Source organism: Corylus avellana, chromosome 7 (genome assembly GCF_965113065.1).
Source record: "Corylus avellana chromosome 7, dhCorAvel1.hap1.2, whole genome shotgun sequence".
Taxonomy (NCBI): domain Eukaryota; kingdom Viridiplantae; phylum Streptophyta; class Magnoliopsida; order Fagales; family Betulaceae; genus Corylus; species Corylus avellana.
In genome coordinates, this window is record NC_142496.1 from 331,516 (window position 1) to 350,999 (window position 19,484).

A 19,484-nucleotide genomic window follows, 5' to 3' on the forward strand; every position below is an offset into this window, starting at 1 on the left:
TAAATGTTAGTTTCTCAATCTTCTCTCAACATCGGAGTAAGGAGTTGAGTCATGAGGTAGCTAGTCATATCTTTTTTAATTACTCCTAGCTAGATTTATCATATTAATTTGTGTGTTACAAAACTAGCCAGATCATTAGAACTTGTTAATTAGGGAACCATAACTGAGAATTAACGTTAATTTGATGGATTTGTTTGGCCACATTCAAGAGATTCAACCTTAATTCCAAACATATATATATATAAACTAATTATCCCTCTTCATCCCATTTTCCACTAATTAATTAAGAAACGGTTGAAATTAAGTCAGAAGGTTCTGATCAAGACTTCTCTAAGCATGCAATATTAGAATTTTCCTGGGTAGTGGTTATGATGCGGTCGTACGCGTCCTTGTCTTCCTTGTCTTCATCCAAGCTCCTTAAGTCAAATTCTTTAAAGAAACAGTCAAAGTGCTCCACATTAACCTGAGAACACCCGGCCATGCCAGTAGCTAGAACCTTCTGTACGTAATTGGATTATTCTTCGTTAGAAAATTAAAATGCACACAGAATATTAATTTGGTAATTAATAATAAAAGCCTAGCTAACAAGTTTTTCACATTTATAAGTCCTAAGAAAGACTCCAGAAGATTCGTGCCAATTTATATAAATGTGATATATATTCTTGCTTACATCTCTCATTTATTAAGTTGAGTGTGTATCACATAATTTAACCACTTTAAGAGGTGAAAATCTTTTATGCAAGCTTCAAAATGTGTTCTTTCATGAGCAATAACTTAACTTCTCTACGCTTAATTTGTCTTGACCTCTAAAAGAATTAGATGGATGATACATAATAAGATTAAAGCTATAAGCATTGAACAATGCCCATTTGTTACATTAATTTCATATCGGCTAACATGATGTGTTTTAAGCAACTTTTCATGTTATTCACTTAAAATAATTTAAAAGTGTTGGTCAATTAAAATACGTTATATCAATCTGTATGAAATATTGTGTCTAAAGAGTAAGGTTATTTTAAAATTATTAAATAGTGGCCGACTGACAATTAAGACTTTGGAAGAAGTGAGAAGCTTTCTTGGATTTACTTCCTTCTATCACTAATTCATACAAAATTTTAGCACCAATGGATGCTTCATTCACCACTCGCATGAAGAAAATGCAAGTTCATGCATGTGGACGCCAAAAGCCGAAAGAATTTTTGATCATTAACTTGTTAAAGACAAACTATTCGCTACTCTTTTATATATATGGGGGAAAATCATATTTAATCCTTAAGTTTAATTTTTATCTAATTTTGATTTAGTCCTTGGATGTTCAATTTCAAAAATAAGGTGGTTATGTTTTGCTCAAGTTTAAAATAGATCCTTCTATAATCACTTTATCCTCAAAATTAATAGAAAAAACCTATTTTACATTTGGACAAAACTACAGTGAATCCCCATAGTTGGTTTCTTGTTTTTTTTTTTTTTTTGTTTTTTCTTCCCTATGGTGATCGCCAGATCTTGTTGCAATTCTTTTTTAGGCGTTCTCCGAACACCAAGTTAATTGATGCCTCCCACCAGTAGCTTCAATCTGACCTCCTTCAATGCCCCCTTGTTATTGTGGTTCACGCTCCGATGTGAAGTTACAGTAGTTGTCCTCTTGGTTGTGTCATCTCTAGTACAATATCTCAAACTACCTTAATTGACCGCCATTTTTCTTAGCGTTTATTTCAATAATACATAGGACTGTGTCATTTATTTGACACATTCTCTTTTAATTTATATTTATCCATATTGATTTGGTTCCATTGAGGCTTATTATTAGATTGTCGGCTCTTTTTGTGCGTGTAATCTTCTCCTCCTCCTCCCCTTGTTATTGCTTATGCAAAACAAATAAAAAATAAAATAAAGAGTGAAATACTCTAGACTTATTTAGACAAATGGATATCATAGGAGTTCTTTCATGTGTTACAAAAATTGTCAACAATATGAACAATAAAATTACTGAATATCTATTTGCCTATGAAATGATCTCCGGACCAACTACACGAGGTATTTAATAACATTAATAATAATTTTAAATATTCAACTCTCATTATATTTTTTTTTTATTTTTATGACTTATCTCAGTGGTAAACGTACCTATTGATCCTTAACTAATTAATTAATTTTTAAATAAAAGCAGATCGGAAAGCTAATAAACATTGGCCAAACAAAGCTAATAGCATTATTCGTACATAAATTCTCTTTTATTTTCTTCATCTAATTCATGTTTGGGCAGGGCTTTTCCTTTTCCCTCTTTTCCAAAAATAATAATAATAATAATAATAAAAGCCGAGAAATAAGAGCAATTGGTTCTCATTCTGATTCTAATCAGTAGAAACAGTGAAGTGGAATAGGAGGAGGAGAAGGGCTTTTGGGCTTTCCCCAACGTATAAAGCAACAAGCAATCTGGGTGAGTTTGCCTTTTCCTTTCAACCCCTCATCATACATGTTGTCTTCTCTTTTGCTTTTAGCCGATCTAGGTTTCTTTCTTTAACTAGTTCTCCGTTTGGTTGCTAAGAAAACAAAGAAAATTAATGGAAAAAGGAATAATCAATATGAAAGGGTTTATCTTTTTTGTGAAGTTGATTTAATTTCTCGAGAATATGAATAAGCCACCTCAAGTAAGCCCAAATCATTGTTTTAGATGCAGAGGGTTTTATTATTTGCATTGTCCTACATTTTATTGGCAACCAAACACTGTGTAACATGTTTTTGTCAACTGTGATCTTCAGAATCTGTCGCCCTTTGCCTCTCTGTTGCTCTCGCTTATCATATTTCCGTAGATTTGTCAGTGAAATCTTGTTTTATTTGTACTTGTTTTTCTTTTCCTTTTGTTTTTTGGAATTTGTATTTGTAAGTTCTTGGGTTGCTTGAAATCGGTCGAGAAGAAAAATTCAAAAGAATCTTTTTTTAGTCCCGAATTGGTGAAATGACGAAATCCATAAAGATTATGCAACAGGCTATTTGATTAAAGATCTTTTTTTTTTTTTTTTTTCTTAATTTCGTTTGCAACGAGGAAAGAAGAACATGCAATGCTTTATAATTAATTTGTCTCAGCAAGTAGCCAGAAAGTTTTAGGTGGATCTTTTTTATTGTAATAATGATAGTACAAACAAAATAAAAATAAAATAAAATATAAAAAATATATAAAAACCTGAGCTTTGCATTTGTGGGATACGTGTGCCCATAAGAAATCGCAGAGCCACCATTAATAGTAATGTAACTCTGCTCAAAGCTTCCTCCCGTGAGATAAGTTACTACCCTTTGATCACGTATACTACCCCAAACATCTGACTGCATTTTCCAACTGAAATGGAAGATTATTTCCGAAATTGCATTGTACATCCAGAATAGCCCTAAAAGACATGATCCCAAGTGGATACTTGGCATGTACCCTCCTTACAGGTCCATCACAAGGAAAACGCAAACCATTAATCAGTTGAATGACACAACGGTGTTCTTCTTTTCTATTATTAATGTGTGTCTTATGCTTTTAATTTTGTTATTCAAGCAACCTCTTAAGTTGGTAAGCAAGTGATATATGAACATTGTGCTTTGAGCATTTCTTCTTCCTTCTTTTCTTTCCTGACCGAAGTTGATATGCTTCTATATTGTGAGACCAGTTGGTTAATACTGCTTTGCTTAGTAATGTGCCTTGCTGACATGGTTATACTAATGTTTTCAGGCTTAGATACTTGTTTTTTCAGTTTAAACATTTACAGAACCACGTCCCTTAATATTGTAATGCATGTTTTACATATTAATGTTTTCCAAGTTGTAGAAACTCTTAAAGGGAAAAAGAAAATAAATCAACAGCTACAATAAAATAGTTATTAAACGCAAAGCAGGGAGTGCACAGAAAAGATAATGGTTAGCATGCATATTGTAGTTTGAAATGGGAACCTCCAGTGAATGTAGGGTGATATAGGTGTGTGTTATTTTCCCTCCCTCGTTATGCCTCTGAATCTTACTGCAGAGTCTAATTTGTCTTCCTGTTGTTTACTTAAAGAAATAAAATAACTGGTTTTTTTCTTTTTGGAAAGAAAAATAAAGGGAAAAATAAGATTCACACTTGGGAATGGAATGCCTGAGAGAAATGAGTTGAAACAAATCATAAAAGGAACAGAGTTCAACTGGTTATGTGTCATCAGTTACTAGAAAATGATTGCATAGAAATGATCACATTCTTATCTATTTTTTGTTAAGTAAATTCTTTATGTTTTAATCTGGATTTGTTTATCCTTCTCTTATTTTCATTTTTATTATTCATGATAGTGATTTATTGAAATTTTGAATTATATAAATAGTAAATAATGATGGACCCATGGTACTTCTTTGTTTTTTTTTTTTTTTTTCTTGTTCAGATTTACACCTATCTTATTTGTGTTTTTCGTTTCTGATGTGTCTTTGGATGCTTTTTCCTCTTTTGGGATATGGATTTTTTTTTTTGTCATAGTAGAGAATTGGAATGATTATGGGCTTTATTGTTATTTTGGAATGACAACAGTTGGGATAAAAAAAAAAAATCTCAGTTGATGTGTTGAGACCTAAAACATGTCTATTGATCTTAGTGCACCAATGAATTTTGTGGATGAGGATGCTTCTTCGGGCTCTGGAGATGATGCTAACATGTTAGATGGACATAAGCGTCAGTCTGGGATACCATCTAGTTCAGGTCGGCGGAAGAGAAGTCGCAAGGCTACTGGTGATGCTATAGTGGATGCTATGCTAGAAATAGCAGCTGCTTCAAAAATGAGGGCAACTGCAATTATGAAGAATGAGGACCGGTTTTCTATTAGCAAATGCATAAAAGTACTGGATGAGATGCAATGTCTTGACCAAAGGATCTACTTTTTTGCTTTGGATTTATTTGAGAACCCCAATGCCAGAGAAACTTTCATATCTCTTAAAAATGAGAAACGGTTGCCATGGTTGCAGGGAAAGTCTGGTGTTTCCTCTGGTTGAGTGGATTGAGCCAGCTTGTTGGTTTTGTTCTGTTTGGTTCAAAGTTATGGTTTGTACAATCAAGCAGACTCCTAAGGAACTCTTTTTGCTTGTAATTAGTTCGACTTCGTAGTTTCTGGCTGTGTCACTTTTGGCTTGATGATTTAAATGATAGTTAGCAGACTTAGCTTCTATTTGTTCATTAACTATGGCCTTAATACATGATTGAAATACTTCCAAGAGCAATTGATTGTGTATACCAATAAGTTGCCTTGTGTTGCAAATACTGTATCTTTATCTTATTTTTACAGATAAACCAGCCAGCATGGACGACTATGACTTGGAATTGGATGAGATGGAATTAATTGCAGCAGCAGCTGGCTACTATTATTATAATAGTATAACTAAGCAGCCTCCTCGTACTTTGTCGCCCCGTGGAAGTAGTTTCATGACTGAACTGCTGAATGGTGATGATGATGGATGTTGGGAAATGTTTCGGATGGATAAACATGTATTTCACAAGTTATGTGACATTCTTCGACAAAGAGGCATGTTACGTGATACAGCGGGGGTTATGATAGAGGAGCAGCTGGCAATTTTTTTGAACATCATTGGCCATAATGAACGCAACAGAGTAATCCAAGAGCGGTTTCAACACTCAGGTGAAACCATTAGCCGGCATTTCAATAATGTGTTGAAAGCGATCAAGTCACTATCACGTGAATTTCTACAACCACCCCCGCACACCACTCCTCCTGAAATCTTTGGAAATAATAGATTTTACCCATATTTTAAGGTTTATATTTTTAAACACTTGCTTTATCTGATTTGTTTCATATGCTTCATGTTATGCTGTTGACCTTTTTCTTTTTTCTCTCTCAGGATTGTATTGGAGTCATTGATGGCATGCACATTCCTGCGCATGTCCCTGCAAAAGATCAATCTCGATTTCGTAATAGGAAAGGTATTCTATCTCAAAATGTATTGGCAGCTTGCACGTTTGACCTGCAGTTCATATTCATTTATCCTGGCTGGGAAGGCTCAGTTACAGATTCGCGTATATTGAGGGCGGTCCTTGATGACCCAGATCAGAATTTCCCTCAAATTCCTGAAGGTTTGATTACACCATCTTATATTTCTTTCTTAATATCACAAAATGGTACAATTTAACTGATGATTTTATGTTGTTTCAGGCAAATATTATCTTGTTGACTCTGGATATTCAAATATGGAAGGATTTATTGCTCCATATCATGGAGCTCGGTACCACATTCATGAATATAGAGGTGCCAATCAGCTACCGAGAACTGCAAAGGAGTTATTCAATCACAGGCACGCTTATCTAAGGAATGTCATGCGAAGGTCTTTTGATGTGTTGAAAACTCGATTTCCAATTCTCAAACTTGCCCCTCAATATGGATTCCATATACAAAGGGATATAGTTATAGCTGCCTGTGTTCTGCATAATTACATTCGGCGTGAGGAAAGAAATGATCGGTTGTTCACTAGTGCTGAAGCGGTGGTAGTGGATGAAGTGCCTGATTTTGATGAACACCCTGATATGCAGCTGGCTTCTCCAATCCAGGATGAAGTTGCTTTCTCATCACGAGAGTCAATTTCTTCTGCAATGTGGGATGACTTCCTAAATAACTGGGATGAGTGGTGACCGATGGCACTAGCAATCAAATGCAATACTACTCTCAAGATGCATTTTGGGATAAATAATTTTATTTAGTAGACTGTTATATGACTGTGTTGATGTGGTACTGAAAATTAGTCCTAAAAAAAGGGGCTAATTTTTTTGCAACGTCATACCTGTTATATCATAGTCGTATAACAGTGTACTAAATAACATTATTTTTGGGCATATACTAATCTTAGATGGCCATCTACTGCTAGGTTTTCTGTGTCTTCATATTTGGAATCTTCTATTGTGTTTGTGTTGAATATTCTCTGCCCATATCCTAAGAAAACTATTTGAAATCAATGTGCATGTCAAAAAAAAAACAAAAAAAAATGTAAATAATGCTTATTTAGTTGTATAGCTCAAAGATGGTGGAAATCTGTATGCATGTGTGAAAAGTAAGAGTAATGTTCATGCGAAGTTGTAAGAGTAGTGCTACTCTATTTCATGTTGGCCAACTTTGCATGTTTTAAGTGATTTTTTGTGTCAGCTATTTTTAAAAAAATATATATATACAAGTGGTGGCTCCATAAAATACATTATATAAACCAATGTTAAATGAATGATTATAAGTGTAATATTACTCTAGTTGTAAAGCTCCAAAGCTCCATGTTGCTTTATTTTAGCGAACTTTGTGTATTTTAAATGGTTTTTCATGTTAAAATTTTGAAAATTTTGACATTTTAAGATAAAGTGTAACGTCATCAATTTTAGAACTCATTTTTTAGATGAATTACATAAATAATACAGGAACATAATTAAGTAACGACAGTAATACTTATTCATTAAGAACCCAAGTTTGCTATTATCTCTTATTTAAAGATTGGTTTGTTCATCCTTTGCCGCTTATGGTTTTGTATAAAATGGCTGAAAAAACAAAAAGAAAAATTAAAAACTAAGCAAGTCGGGTGAATTTTTGTAATTTATTTTCGTTAAAAAGGGAACGATTAACTTACCAAAAAAAATAAAAAAAATTGAAACATTATACATTATACTCCATCCATCCCATGCCGTAGATATGTTCTTGAACTAAACAAATAAGAGTTGTTTTGGTAATTTAAAACTTGCATCATTTCGATTCAATAGACTCGTTCAGTACATGAGATGAGGATTAAAATAGTTCTCTAAATACATTTTTGTGAAGGCAGACATTGAAAAACTAATTCATTGACAGGAAATGCACCCGAGCGAGTGTATATTCTTTTCCAGCAATCCAAACACCTGTTTGTGACCACTGCACATCTTCCCAGTCAAGATTCTCCTCCAATACCTATTTAGGCAGAACAAGATCCCATTCAAAAGAATACAAATCAACAAATATGAAGAAATAGTGGAATGATGGACAATTTGTGTGACAAAAAGCAACCATGTCTTGAAATTAAGCAGGGGGAGACTAGAAGTACCTCAATATGTTCAATGGGAAGTGGGATCCCAAACGATCGCATGACTTTCTGGGGAAGAGGTTTCTTACAACGAGACCATCGAAATACATCAATCATCGTGTTATCACAATCATTTCTTTCGCCATTTGTGGAATGTGAGTGATGATTCTGAGACTTATCTGACTCCATGTCATGCACCAGAGATGCTGCTATAGCTTTCACCATTTTCTCTCCGGTGAAACAGAGCTCATACCTTCAGATGATAACTCAAACAATAAGAGAACACAAGAAAGTAACCACATGGACTTCAGCCTCCAGTACCTCAAAATTCCAGAATTATATATTTGCATAACTATACAGAGTGTATGAATCCGTAGCATACAAATATAGAAGTTGGAAAGCAATTTCCAGCCAATCATAGAAAAACAATTAGAAGAAATTATAAATTTTTAACCGCATTGATAAGAAGCCAAATTTTTAACTGCATTGATAAGAAAAGGGGGGGGGGGGGGGGGGGGGGGGGGGGGTGGGGTGGAACGTTTCCAAGTAAGCCTTCGTGATTAAACCTGAGAAAGATTGCTAGCTTAGGGACACCAAGCTAGAAATGAGCAAAAAATAGAAATTCAGGTTCCATATCATTAACAGCTTCCGGGGGTATGTACCATCAGACAATAGCTATTAACTATGAGGTCTCTTAAAAACATGAAATATGATATATAAATAATTAAGCTGGATGAGCATTTAATAAGAAGAATACCTGCACGAATGTGTTTCTAAATACAGCACTTCTCCCTTCTTCAATCGTGCAGATGTATAAAGGGGCTTCTTCAGACCCTTGTCAGCAACAATGCTTATACTGTACTTAATCCTGAAAAATTCACAACAAATACACGATGAGAGCAAGAATCATTAAGAATGATAAAAATAAAAAGAAATTTTTTTTTTAAAAAAAAAAAAAAGTGGTAGCAACGAGAACAATAGAAGCTGCTAAACGAAGCATTGCATCTACTAGTAGTTAAATGTGGTTATATTTGCCTGAAACAAGGCTACATAGCTTCAAGCCACCTCCGACCCTTCCAGCACACCAACAATATCAAATACAAGTTCCAAGAACACAAATATTTGGAAGCTCTACTTAAGCATCTCAAAGTATTAACATAGGCTCATGAAAAAAATAAAAATAAAAATAAAAAGATGAGAGAGAGAGAGAGAGAGAGGTTTTTAAAGCATACCAAGGCTCATTGCAGAGGTTGTACTGTATTGTAACTTCTCGAACATATCTCTGTTGCCGCAACGCATTCTGAAGAATGAAAGCTACCATGAGACCCATTACCATCTAATGTTGTGTTTTTAGAAGTATATATGATAAGATTGCAATCTGGAAATTTCATATTCAATAATATTGTATTTTAAAATTAGATTTTGCAATTATGCAAGGAATCATTTAAATAATTCTATTTTGCACTTAACAATTAAATAATAGAGTGCATAATTACTAACAATCAATATTCATGCACAAAGTTTTAGGCAATAGACCATCTTTTGATCCTTCTTGCCTTATAAAGTTGTTTCGAGGATCTAAGAGTTGCTTGACTTCTTTGTTGGCTTATCTAGGTTTCACTATCGTTCATTGAGTGATCAATGGATCTCCCCCCCATGAATCACCTTAAAAGAAGGTTATTAAATGAAAATCTTAACTCCACGAATATAATGATGCTTATGCCAAATGGCAATAGTAACCTTCAGAATATTTTAAAACACTATGAATGCCAATCACTATATTATATTTCTTTCATCTAGTTTTCATTTAAATCTTCCACAAAAGTGACCCGCCGCTGCAGACATGCATTCAAAATTTGTATATTTCTTAACAATAGCACAGTACAAGCTTGCTTCAAGTCTTTTTTTTTTTTTTTTTTTTAAATTCTTTATGACAAGGAACTCCTCAAAGACAGGGCCACTTTGTGTACCCATCCTTGTACGGTAAACCTCGGACCCGTACAAAACACCCCCTTCACACGGATCGGGTAATACTTCGGTTTTGCCGGTGGGTTAGCCCCAAGGAATTGTTTGCAAATTAGTCTGCCAAATGCTTGGAGAAATGAGAATCCACATGCCCAACTATAAACATGTCTTAAAAATGAAAAAAGCACAGCTTACCACAACATATATATAGTAATGCTACGACTACGTACTCAACTCCCATCCCACTTCCATACAACTAGGTTGATGTGGTAGTGTTCATAAGCCCTTGGATGCTTTTATCTAAAAATTCTAAGGATTAATGGACACTACCACATCAGTCCAATTGTATGCAAGTAGGATAAGAGTTGAGAATTTAGCATTACTCATATATATATATATATATATATATAATCAAACTAATATAGGCAGGGCAAGTAAATAAGAGTTCCCAACATGCAGAAAAGCCAACTTTTGATATTGTAACATTTTAAAAACAAAAACAAAAACAAAAATCATAATATAGGCAGGGCATGTAAAAGAAGTTCTAACATGCATGTAAATCTGAGAATGTAAGTCCAAATGGTTAATTGAAGGGAAGAAGTCAGCAATACCGAAGCAGCAGCCCTGGTAGTCATTGTCCGCTCAACAGCCACAGGAGCAAGGGTAGGCTCTACCGTTGATGTATGTGTAAGACAAGGCTCAAGATCAATGGTTCCACCTCCTTTCTGAAATCGAAAGAAAACAATGTAAAGACAAAACATTAAGAGTGTGCTAGAGACTAGAATAAATTATATAGATACCACTTAGAGAGCCAAATGAAACTAATAGTACATTCCAAATAACAGTCCACTGATTTAGACAATCATGTCCAAAATTAAATGGAGAACTAGAGAAATTCCAACTACTTCAAATAGACATCAATGAACAAGACAGAATCTAACTAGATGTTTTTATAACCTTCACGATGCAGCAACGCTCAACACGGTAACTACAACCAATTGCAGCACCCCAGGCTCGTGAACGAACATTGTTTCTCAAATTGGAGATGTAACCTAATAAAATGTTAGAAGAGCAAGAGTTAGACAAACAAAGCACAAGCAGAATTATTGAAAATAAAATAGAAATTTTAATGACAGGAAAAGCCCAAAACACGTCTGTAACTAAATACAATCACCACAACAACACAATTAACCAAATTTCAGGAACATGCTTACAAGGGGGGAATTGAGTAAGGTTACCTCCTCTAAAAGCCCTGCTGTAAGAGAAGTTTTCTAGGCTTACACCAATTCAAGGCCTTTAAATCAAGTTTAGAAGTCTTCTTATGATCAAAACCTTAATGTAGGAATAGGGCTTGCTTGATCAAAGGTTTAGAAGTTGGCCAATCTATAAAACAGTCGTAATTGTCTCACATTCAGGAGTGAGATGGAATTGAAAATTACAACACGAAGCTTCATTAGCATCTAAATTTTAAATAGGGCTGAGCACCAACACCCTTGGGTCGGTACTCAGCTCCGACCGATGGTCGGCTCAAAGGCCACTGGGGGGCAGTTTTTATACCGACCGCTCGACAATAGGGAGTTGGTCAAACTGTTCCAACCCCTTCAGTCAGTTGAAGATTGGTACATTGACCTCTAGCATTGATCAAACCTGAAGAGAGCATGAGAGAGAAAGAGCTGCACGGGTTAGGATTTTTGTGAGAATGAAAGAAAGCAACGGCCAGAGTAGAGAAGAAACAGAACGGGAAGAAAAACACTGGCGGCCGAAGTAGAGTGCGAGAGAAAAAGAGTAGCGCTGGTTACGATTTTTGTGAGAATGAAAGAAAGCAACGGCTGGAGCAGAGAAGAAAGAGTAAAAAAAAAACTAGCGGCCAGAGTAGAGAGTGAGAGAGAAGAGGTCACACTGTGGAGGTGAGAAATTGAGAATGAAGAAGAAAACTGAAAAAATGAAAGAAAGTAGGCTCGGTCGCATGTTTGGTTCAAAATTCTATGGTGAAAAAATAGTTTAGTATATATATATATATATATATATACACGGGCGGGTTGGATTTGTTGTGTACTGACCCCCTAAACCCGGCACCCGATCCGACAGGGTCGAGATTTAAATTTTAATTCCGCCCAGCCGACCCATGGATCAAGTTTATCCACCCACCACCCTTCATGGTGAGTCGGAATGGGCAGTTCCGCTGGTTTGGGCCGACCCTCTGAGCAGCCCTAATTCTAAACCCCTCTCTTTCGCCATCCCCTTATTTTCTTTATTCTTATTCTCTCCTTAAACTTCTGCACTTTTTACAAGCACTTCAAACTACAGCCAGACCCGGACAATTAAGCTTCCGAAATAGTTATTTCCTTTCCATATTTGATAAGAACCCAAGAAACTTCTCTTACAACCTCAAAAAGCCCTAAAACCCTAACATTTCCTAAATGTGAACAACCAATTAAACCTTAAATTGTGGCATCTTACTCGTAATGTCAACTTTCAATGTATGAAAGTGCCTACTGTATGTGTTTTTAACACCTAATTCATGCATAAAAGCTAGGTAGAGTTGAACATAGACTTACAATCTTGTGGAGGTAGCACTCGGATGGTAGCGCGTAACTCTAGAATAGCAGGTGGGGGAGGAGAAGCTGTGGGGCGACAGTAACCTGTATGCATAAGAACTGGAACAGGAGGAAACTTTAATATTAATTTTTGTGTACCACTAAATTCAATAATTTACAAAACCAACACTAATGCTATCAATAAGACCACGTACCAGCAACAAGATCCGAGTCATCAGTATATATATCTGTCCCCCATAGCTGGCCACCTCTGACCTGCAGATAATGGCTTAAATAACTCAAAATGAAGATGCAGCATTGCTAACAGAAGCATAGTTAAGTTGCAATCCCAAATCCTATAACAGTAATAATGGGAATAAGGCAAAAAAGAGATTCTAAACAAGTTGATCAAAAGGAGAAAACAAATTCCTTTTTTCAGCACAATTAGCCAAAAGAAGTTGTTTCTAAGATGTTTCTTTTTCTCTATATTGCCAAACACCTCCTCATTCCAAGCTCTTAAATTAGTTTTTAGAGCTTTTAATTTGCACCCTAGGATGTAACTTGGAGAACCTTGAAAGTGGTTAGAGGATCGCCACAATTTCACCCTATCCGAACATAGTCTAGGTAGCCTCTGTTGGAGCAAATAAGGGAACTGCGGTTCCCACTCCAGGAATACAAGGAATCTATCAATTTCAGACCAGGAGGGTGGGTCCCTGTTGCTAGGCCATGTAAAAGAGCTAGCCTAAAATGTCAAAACACCTATACTTCCTCCCCCCCCACCCCCCAAAAAAAAAAAACACACACACACACACACCACACACAAATTATAGAGAGCTCATCAATCAATTTCATATAAACATTAAGCAGCTTGACCTTACTTGGCGATTTGTAGCAGTGACATGCTCAGCTGGAATCCGGATTTCAAGAGTGGGACCATTTGAAGAGCTTTCTCCATTTTTTTCAGCTTCCAAAGCTTTGTATTCCTTCCACAACTTTATCAGTTCTTGCATGCATTCACCAACTTTATAAACAACGGAAGAAACTTCAGCTTTACCTGAAACACTCCCTGATTTAGAATATAATAGACATGCACAGGAAACAAGTAATACCTAAAGACACCATGATTGAAAACAATCAACTTCCATTTTAACATAAAATGGCTCATAATGTGTCATAACATAAGGGAAGTAGGAAAGGGAGTAAAAATCTTTCACTATTCAACCACTATTTATTGATTCAATTTCTTACAATCTATAATTAATTAGAACTAGTGCTGGTTAAAGAAGAATGATAGCTCAGATTTTACCAGCTTCTGGGAAGCCCTACTCAAAATTTAGACCATATTAATTACTTTAATTTTTGTTTGTCTTCATTAAGAACTTTAACTCTCTGAACCAGGCTGTATGTTGGTCACAATTTGTCAAGGCGAAAAACTTATGAAAAAAAAAAAAAAAAAGAATTTGTCGAAAACATATTACAACTAGCTTCCTAGATCTTTTGGTTTCAAAAGTTCCAATAAACACATGCAATCCCCTCCGCCCAAACAAATAATATTAGCATAAGAATCTTATCAGATTCTTTCTTCTTTAGTTTGAGTGTCTTTAGAAGAACTTCTCCAAGGTACTTGCTCTTATGCCTCTTATTTTCCAAATTGTAGGGAAGATAGTCACATCGCCTAATTCAGGAAATAGTTTGGTTTGCATAATAAGTAAAGAAAGGTGTACTTTTAAATATTGGAAGCATTGCAGATCACAAGAAAGATTATTTTTTGAATGAGTTTTCAGGTTTTAATAGCAAGGAACTGTAAGTTCTTTATCACCCTGCAAACCACCTTGCAGGACCAATCACCACCCCACACACCCCCCCCCCCCCCCCCCCCAAAAAAAAAAAAAAAAACAAACAAACAAACAAACAAAATAAACAAAAAGGGAAGGGAGCACCATAGTTGATGACTTGGGACTATGTTCTTCTGTTGAGCTGAGTTTTTATCCTTTTGTGGGGGGAAGAAACTTTGTATTCAGCTATAAAGTTTATTTTGTACACTACAGGAAGTTTCGTGTTGGGGCAGGCAGGGTTCATGGACATGACCTGTAACCAAACAAACACCAGCAAGAGTGAAAGTCTGAGTTTACAGTGTTCTAGTTCTAGTACCTGCTAAAGTTCACAACTAGTTCTCGAGCTAGGGAAAGAGAAACCTCTACCACAAGCCTCCAGCAGTCAAAGAATGAAGTGAAGACAATGTCAAATGTGAGTGGTAATCAACCCTATAATATGGAGAAGCTTATTCATCCTTTAGGAGAAAGCAAGAACAGCTACTATCTTGTTATATCACCTGCAGAGTTAAGCAACACCCGCTACTCTCAAATCCCCCTCCCCCTTCTTGTGCGGACATGTCAAAAAAAAAAAAAAACACCCGCTACTCTCTCAACTGGTAACATCTTTTCAACAGGGGGAAGTCGCTCCTACTTCTAGTCATACCTCTACTCTAGTTTGACCTCTTACCGATTCTAGTCCCCACCAGCCTTCTCTCCATCTAGTAAAAGAAGTTGGATTAGCTCGTGCCTCTTCCAATACTGAAAGAAAGAAGAAAAAAAGAGATCCTTGCCGATATTGAAACCCCCCCAAAAAAAGATGCTAGGTACAGCTAGTCCATGAACAGCCAACCACCGCACTGTAAAAATTGGATAGGTTTGATCTAAGCTTTACTAATTAGGGGGGCCTCCAAAAAGGATCCACTAAGGTTTATCAATTGCGTCTCCCAGAAGGTAATTATAGTGTTGTGTGTGCAGACAATCCACATGAATGAATATTCCCTAGTCTTGCAGTATAATCTATATGATAATCATTGAAAATAGTATACTACTTTCCAAAAATATAATGTATACATATCAAACAACAGAGATTAATGCTAACACCGCAAAGTAAAAGCTTGATTAAAATAATATAAATTCTGATTGTCATGAATTATTAAACTCTAATACCCAAAGTAAATACTAGAAGTACACATGTTAATGCTAATAAAATATCACAAAATGCAAGGTAAACTGGAGCTGCAAAAATGGGAGAAATTTCCGTTGAAATCTGAATTACTTCACCAGGGCACAGATCCTGCTAACAGTGAGTGAAAAGAAGTTTTATCCAACAAGACAGAATACAGCAGCTTACCTTGAGATCTGCAAAACATAGATGGCAAATAAATTGTTATTTTTTTAACCACCAAAGGAAAAAATATATTAAGATTTCCATTAAACAATAACAAATACCCATCAAATAGAAACTAACAGGACCAAGCACTTGGTTAAAACATAGTTGACATATAACGCAAATGGCATCTACTCTTAACTGAATCAATAACAAGACAAAGCCACGCCAAATAATTTTTGCAGTTTCAAAGATCATAATTTTAAGGATAGGAAATGATCAAATATACACCAAAAATGTACCACAGCATGACAAAAAGCATATCTGAAAGTTGTCACTCCTGATGTAAGCTTTTACCACATATAAGAAAATAATATCACTAAAACTTGTGTCCAACCACTGGATCTTCTTCGAAGGCGGTGCTAGATTTCAGTAATTTTTGCCTCATGATCCACTTATGATATTCTGTAATGAATTAAATAGAATCGAAATATGCAGTGTAAGAAGATGACAACAACTATGTCTCACCCATATGCTTTCAATCTTATAGAGGCCAAATAACTATTGTCTGTCCTAAAAACCAGGAAACTAGTTAGGCAATTCAATAGAATTTCAATCCATAGTTCAAGAAATCTAAACTTCATTCCAAGATCCACACACCACCAGGCAGAATATATATATATCAGAATCCAAGGATGCAAAACAAACATGATCATGATAAAATAAATAAATATTTATCCAGAAGATAGTATGTAGAAATGGATCTCTGGAGCTCATTTTCATATACAACAATGTTAAATGATGCAAAAGAGATCCTTTAAGATAAATAAGCTTTTAATTAAATGGGCAATGAAGGAAAAAAGCATGACGCACCCTTCATTCTCTTGAGCACGAGCCCTAAAACGGGGCTCACGGTTAACTACTTGAGGGCTGCCCCTTGACCGTTGCATTCGTTTACGATGTTGAACTCCATAATTATAAACTTCCCTTTCCCTTTCAGTGGCCCCCTCACCATCTGCACACCCATCATCTGATTCTTTGTCGTCACACCTATTGCGCTTTTCAGTTCTATCTCCTTCAATATCATTGCTTTCTTTCCTCCTTTCTCTTGCTTCCCAATCGACATTTTTCCAGCTATCAAAATCTTTTTGTTTTTTCTGATCTGATGCTGGATTTTCCTGCTCTGGCATTCTTAAAGATCCATCTCCTACTTCCTTGTCATTGTGAGAACTCTCTTTGTCTACTCCGTTCCATGAGTCTCTCCTGGTATGATCCTTTTCCCTCTCTTTTAGTCTTTCCCTGTCTTTTGAAAACTCTTTTCTCTCCCTCTCCCACCTCTCTACATCTCTTTCTTCTTTAACTGACTCTTTGCACTCACTGCTGTTATTAGCTAGTTGCATGCCACCCCTACGATCACCTCTTTCTTTATCCCTTTCCCCCCAATCCCTATGCTTCACATCTTTCCTCTTTCTATCCTTGTCCTTCAATTTCTCTTCACCCTTTGAATCAAGTTTGTTTTCCCCAACAGCCTCGTGAGCCTCCACAAAATCCCTCTCTTCAGTTGTGGAGCCTTCCTTTCCTACCTCAACTGGGCTCTGTGAATTACCACGTGGAACATGCCAGAAATTTATACCTCCACCTGAGGCATCAGGGTATCTTTTTCCCCTGTGATGTTCTTTTGGTTCCTTCCAATTCAAGAGACTATTTGCTGCACCATAACCATCCTTTTCCATCTTCATATCACCTTTTGGATCATTATAACTTTCCCTATCATATCTTGTTTCCTTATTATCATCCCCTCTACTTTCAGATCTTACATCCTTTTCACCCTTTGCATTTTGAGATTCCCTCCTGGCCTCACTATACAACTCCCTTGTCTCTGTCTTTGTATCACGGTTCTCAAATCGGAGATCTCTACTATCCTTGGAATCCCTCGGTTCCAGCCTGTTTTCAGAATGATCTACATGCGAATCATTCGAAGAAGATGGCATCCTATAGGCTTGATGAAGAGGAGATCTTCTCTCTGCATCACGAGATTCAGTCCGCGGAATCTTTGGCATCCGACCATCTTGACCCACTTCATAGGGAGGATGATACTCGCTAGAAACTGCCGATGACAGCTTGGGGTATGCGCCAGAATCCTCATGTGTGTATTTTGAAGATGAGGAATGACCACTCTCCTCATGAGATCTTTTAGGAGCACCACTCATAATGAAAATACAGTGCAACTACACAACTGAATCTTTATCCAGTACAAATAACCAAAAATTAAACCGGCTTCTCCAAATTTCTCACATAATCTGAGCATTTAATAATTGCCACCTACAAGCAAAAACAAGCGTTCAATATTTGTCAAAACAACTTCACATTCATAATCGCTGAAAATTAGCACAATCCTCAGAGATTGAAGAAAAAGTAATACAACCATAAGCCATAACAAATTACAAACAGCATATATATAAGAAAAATAAAAGAAACTATCACCCCATTTAACTTTGAGTACATAAATCTAATTCAAATCATGAGTTGTAAATTCTTAAGTTTAATTTTGAAGCTTAGCTTGTGATTTTGGTGAACCAATGAACATTAAACCTTATACGCACCAACAGAAATCAAATCAATATAAAGCCTCGCCAACCTCAATATCTCTCCCTACGTAGGTTAAAACGAAAGTAATTACCAACGCATTGAAAAAACGGGATGAAAAGAAAGAAACTATTAAACGATTAGGTAGGCACACCGAAATCCCTAACAAACATCAGTAGAAGCAGAACCAATTTCGAACCTTTCATTACCCGTTTGGTTACCGAGAAACTGATAAAAAAAAAATAGAAGTACAATCACGATGAAACGTACATTTCAAGCACAAATTTCTTCTCCGTTCCGAGCTTCTCTCAGGAATTAGACGGAGAGAGCATTCATTACAGCAATTGAGAGAGAGAGAGAGAGAGAGAGAGAATCACCTTTAGTTGTATTCTTAGATCTCCAACATTTAGAATTAAACGAAACCCTAAACAATTTCGTAACGAAAAATTTCAGGAAAAAGATTGGAGTGTATTGAGCTTCCTCACCTTGTTTCTCGATCAGCCTCTCTGTCTGTCTGTGCGCGTGCGAGACAATTTTTCTTGAGGTTTTATATCGGCCTTTGTCTTCCGACGTCGTTTTTGTTACGGAATCCAAAATGGAACGAGAGGGGAAAAAGCTAGTTTGACGGGGAATGAATGTGATGGTTGCCACGGTATCTCACAGTCCATATTACTCGCTTCTACTTGTGCCTCGTGGAAGTGTGGAACCCATTCGCGCTGGAAACTTTGATGGGGATTTCCTCGAGAGTATTGTTGGGGTAAACCTTTTTTTTTTTTTTTTTTTTCAGGGTAACTTTTATTACTTTTACTATAAGATATTTTCAAATTAACATGTAATCAATGTGGTAATTTACATGATACTTATAACATTTATCATATTAATTACTAAAATATAATTTACCATGTCATTCAAACAACACTCATTTTTTTAAAAATATAAACTAATACCTGAACTACATTATTGGAGTGAGCTGCGATTTTCTTCAACGATATAAGTATTATTCTAATTAAAAAGTAGTAAGAAAGAATCCGATTCAATTTGAGTGATTATTTACCTCCAACATTTGTGTTTACTAACTCGTTAAAACTATTTAGAAGCAATAGTCAATCAAACAAGTAAACTCTTTATCAATGAAAACAGTTTGATTTTTGCCTGTGACTAAATCAAAGTAAACATGGTTTTGATCATCCGTTGAATTTTAATATTTTCAATGTATTA

General features: G+C 35.9%; 2 protein-coding genes across 3 annotated transcripts; one reads left to right on the forward strand and one right to left on the reverse strand.

Moving 5' to 3' along the window:
* Nucleotides 1-2,258: 2,258 nt before the first annotated feature.
* LOC132185857 (uncharacterized) lies at nt 2,259-6,958 on the forward strand. 2 transcript variants are annotated; one of them, XM_059599658.2, is made up of 4 exons: nt 2,259-2,437; nt 5,283-5,767; nt 5,854-6,085; nt 6,165-6,958. In XM_059599658.2, exons 2-4 carry the CDS (start codon nt 5,297-5,299, stop codon nt 6,635-6,637), a joined length of 1,176 nt encoding a protein of 391 aa, XP_059455641.1. In that variant the 5' UTR covers nt 2,259-2,437; nt 5,283-5,296; the 3' UTR covers nt 6,638-6,958. The 2 variants fall into 2 exon arrangements, with proteins under 2 accessions (XP_059455641.1, XP_088374120.1); XM_088517994.1 differs by lacking the exon at nt 2,259-2,437 and adding an exon at nt 4,567-4,858.
* A 727-nt stretch (nt 6,959-7,685) lies between these two features.
* LOC132183781 (zinc finger CCCH domain protein) lies at nt 7,686-18,869 on the reverse strand. Its single transcript, XM_088518195.1, has 12 exons — nt 18,752-18,869; nt 16,550-18,002; nt 15,058-15,064; nt 13,418-13,605; nt 12,755-12,815; nt 12,561-12,659; nt 10,960-11,054; nt 10,614-10,727; nt 9,270-9,337; nt 8,795-8,905; nt 8,059-8,290; nt 7,686-7,925 (listed from the first exon to the last, which is right to left on the reverse strand). The coding sequence occupies exons 2-12, from the start codon at nt 17,888-17,890 to the stop codon at nt 7,815-7,817; spliced, it is 2,427 nt and encodes an 808-aa protein (XP_088374321.1). The 5' UTR covers nt 17,891-18,002; nt 18,752-18,869; the 3' UTR covers nt 7,686-7,814.
* Nucleotides 18,870-19,484: the final 615 nt, after the last annotated feature.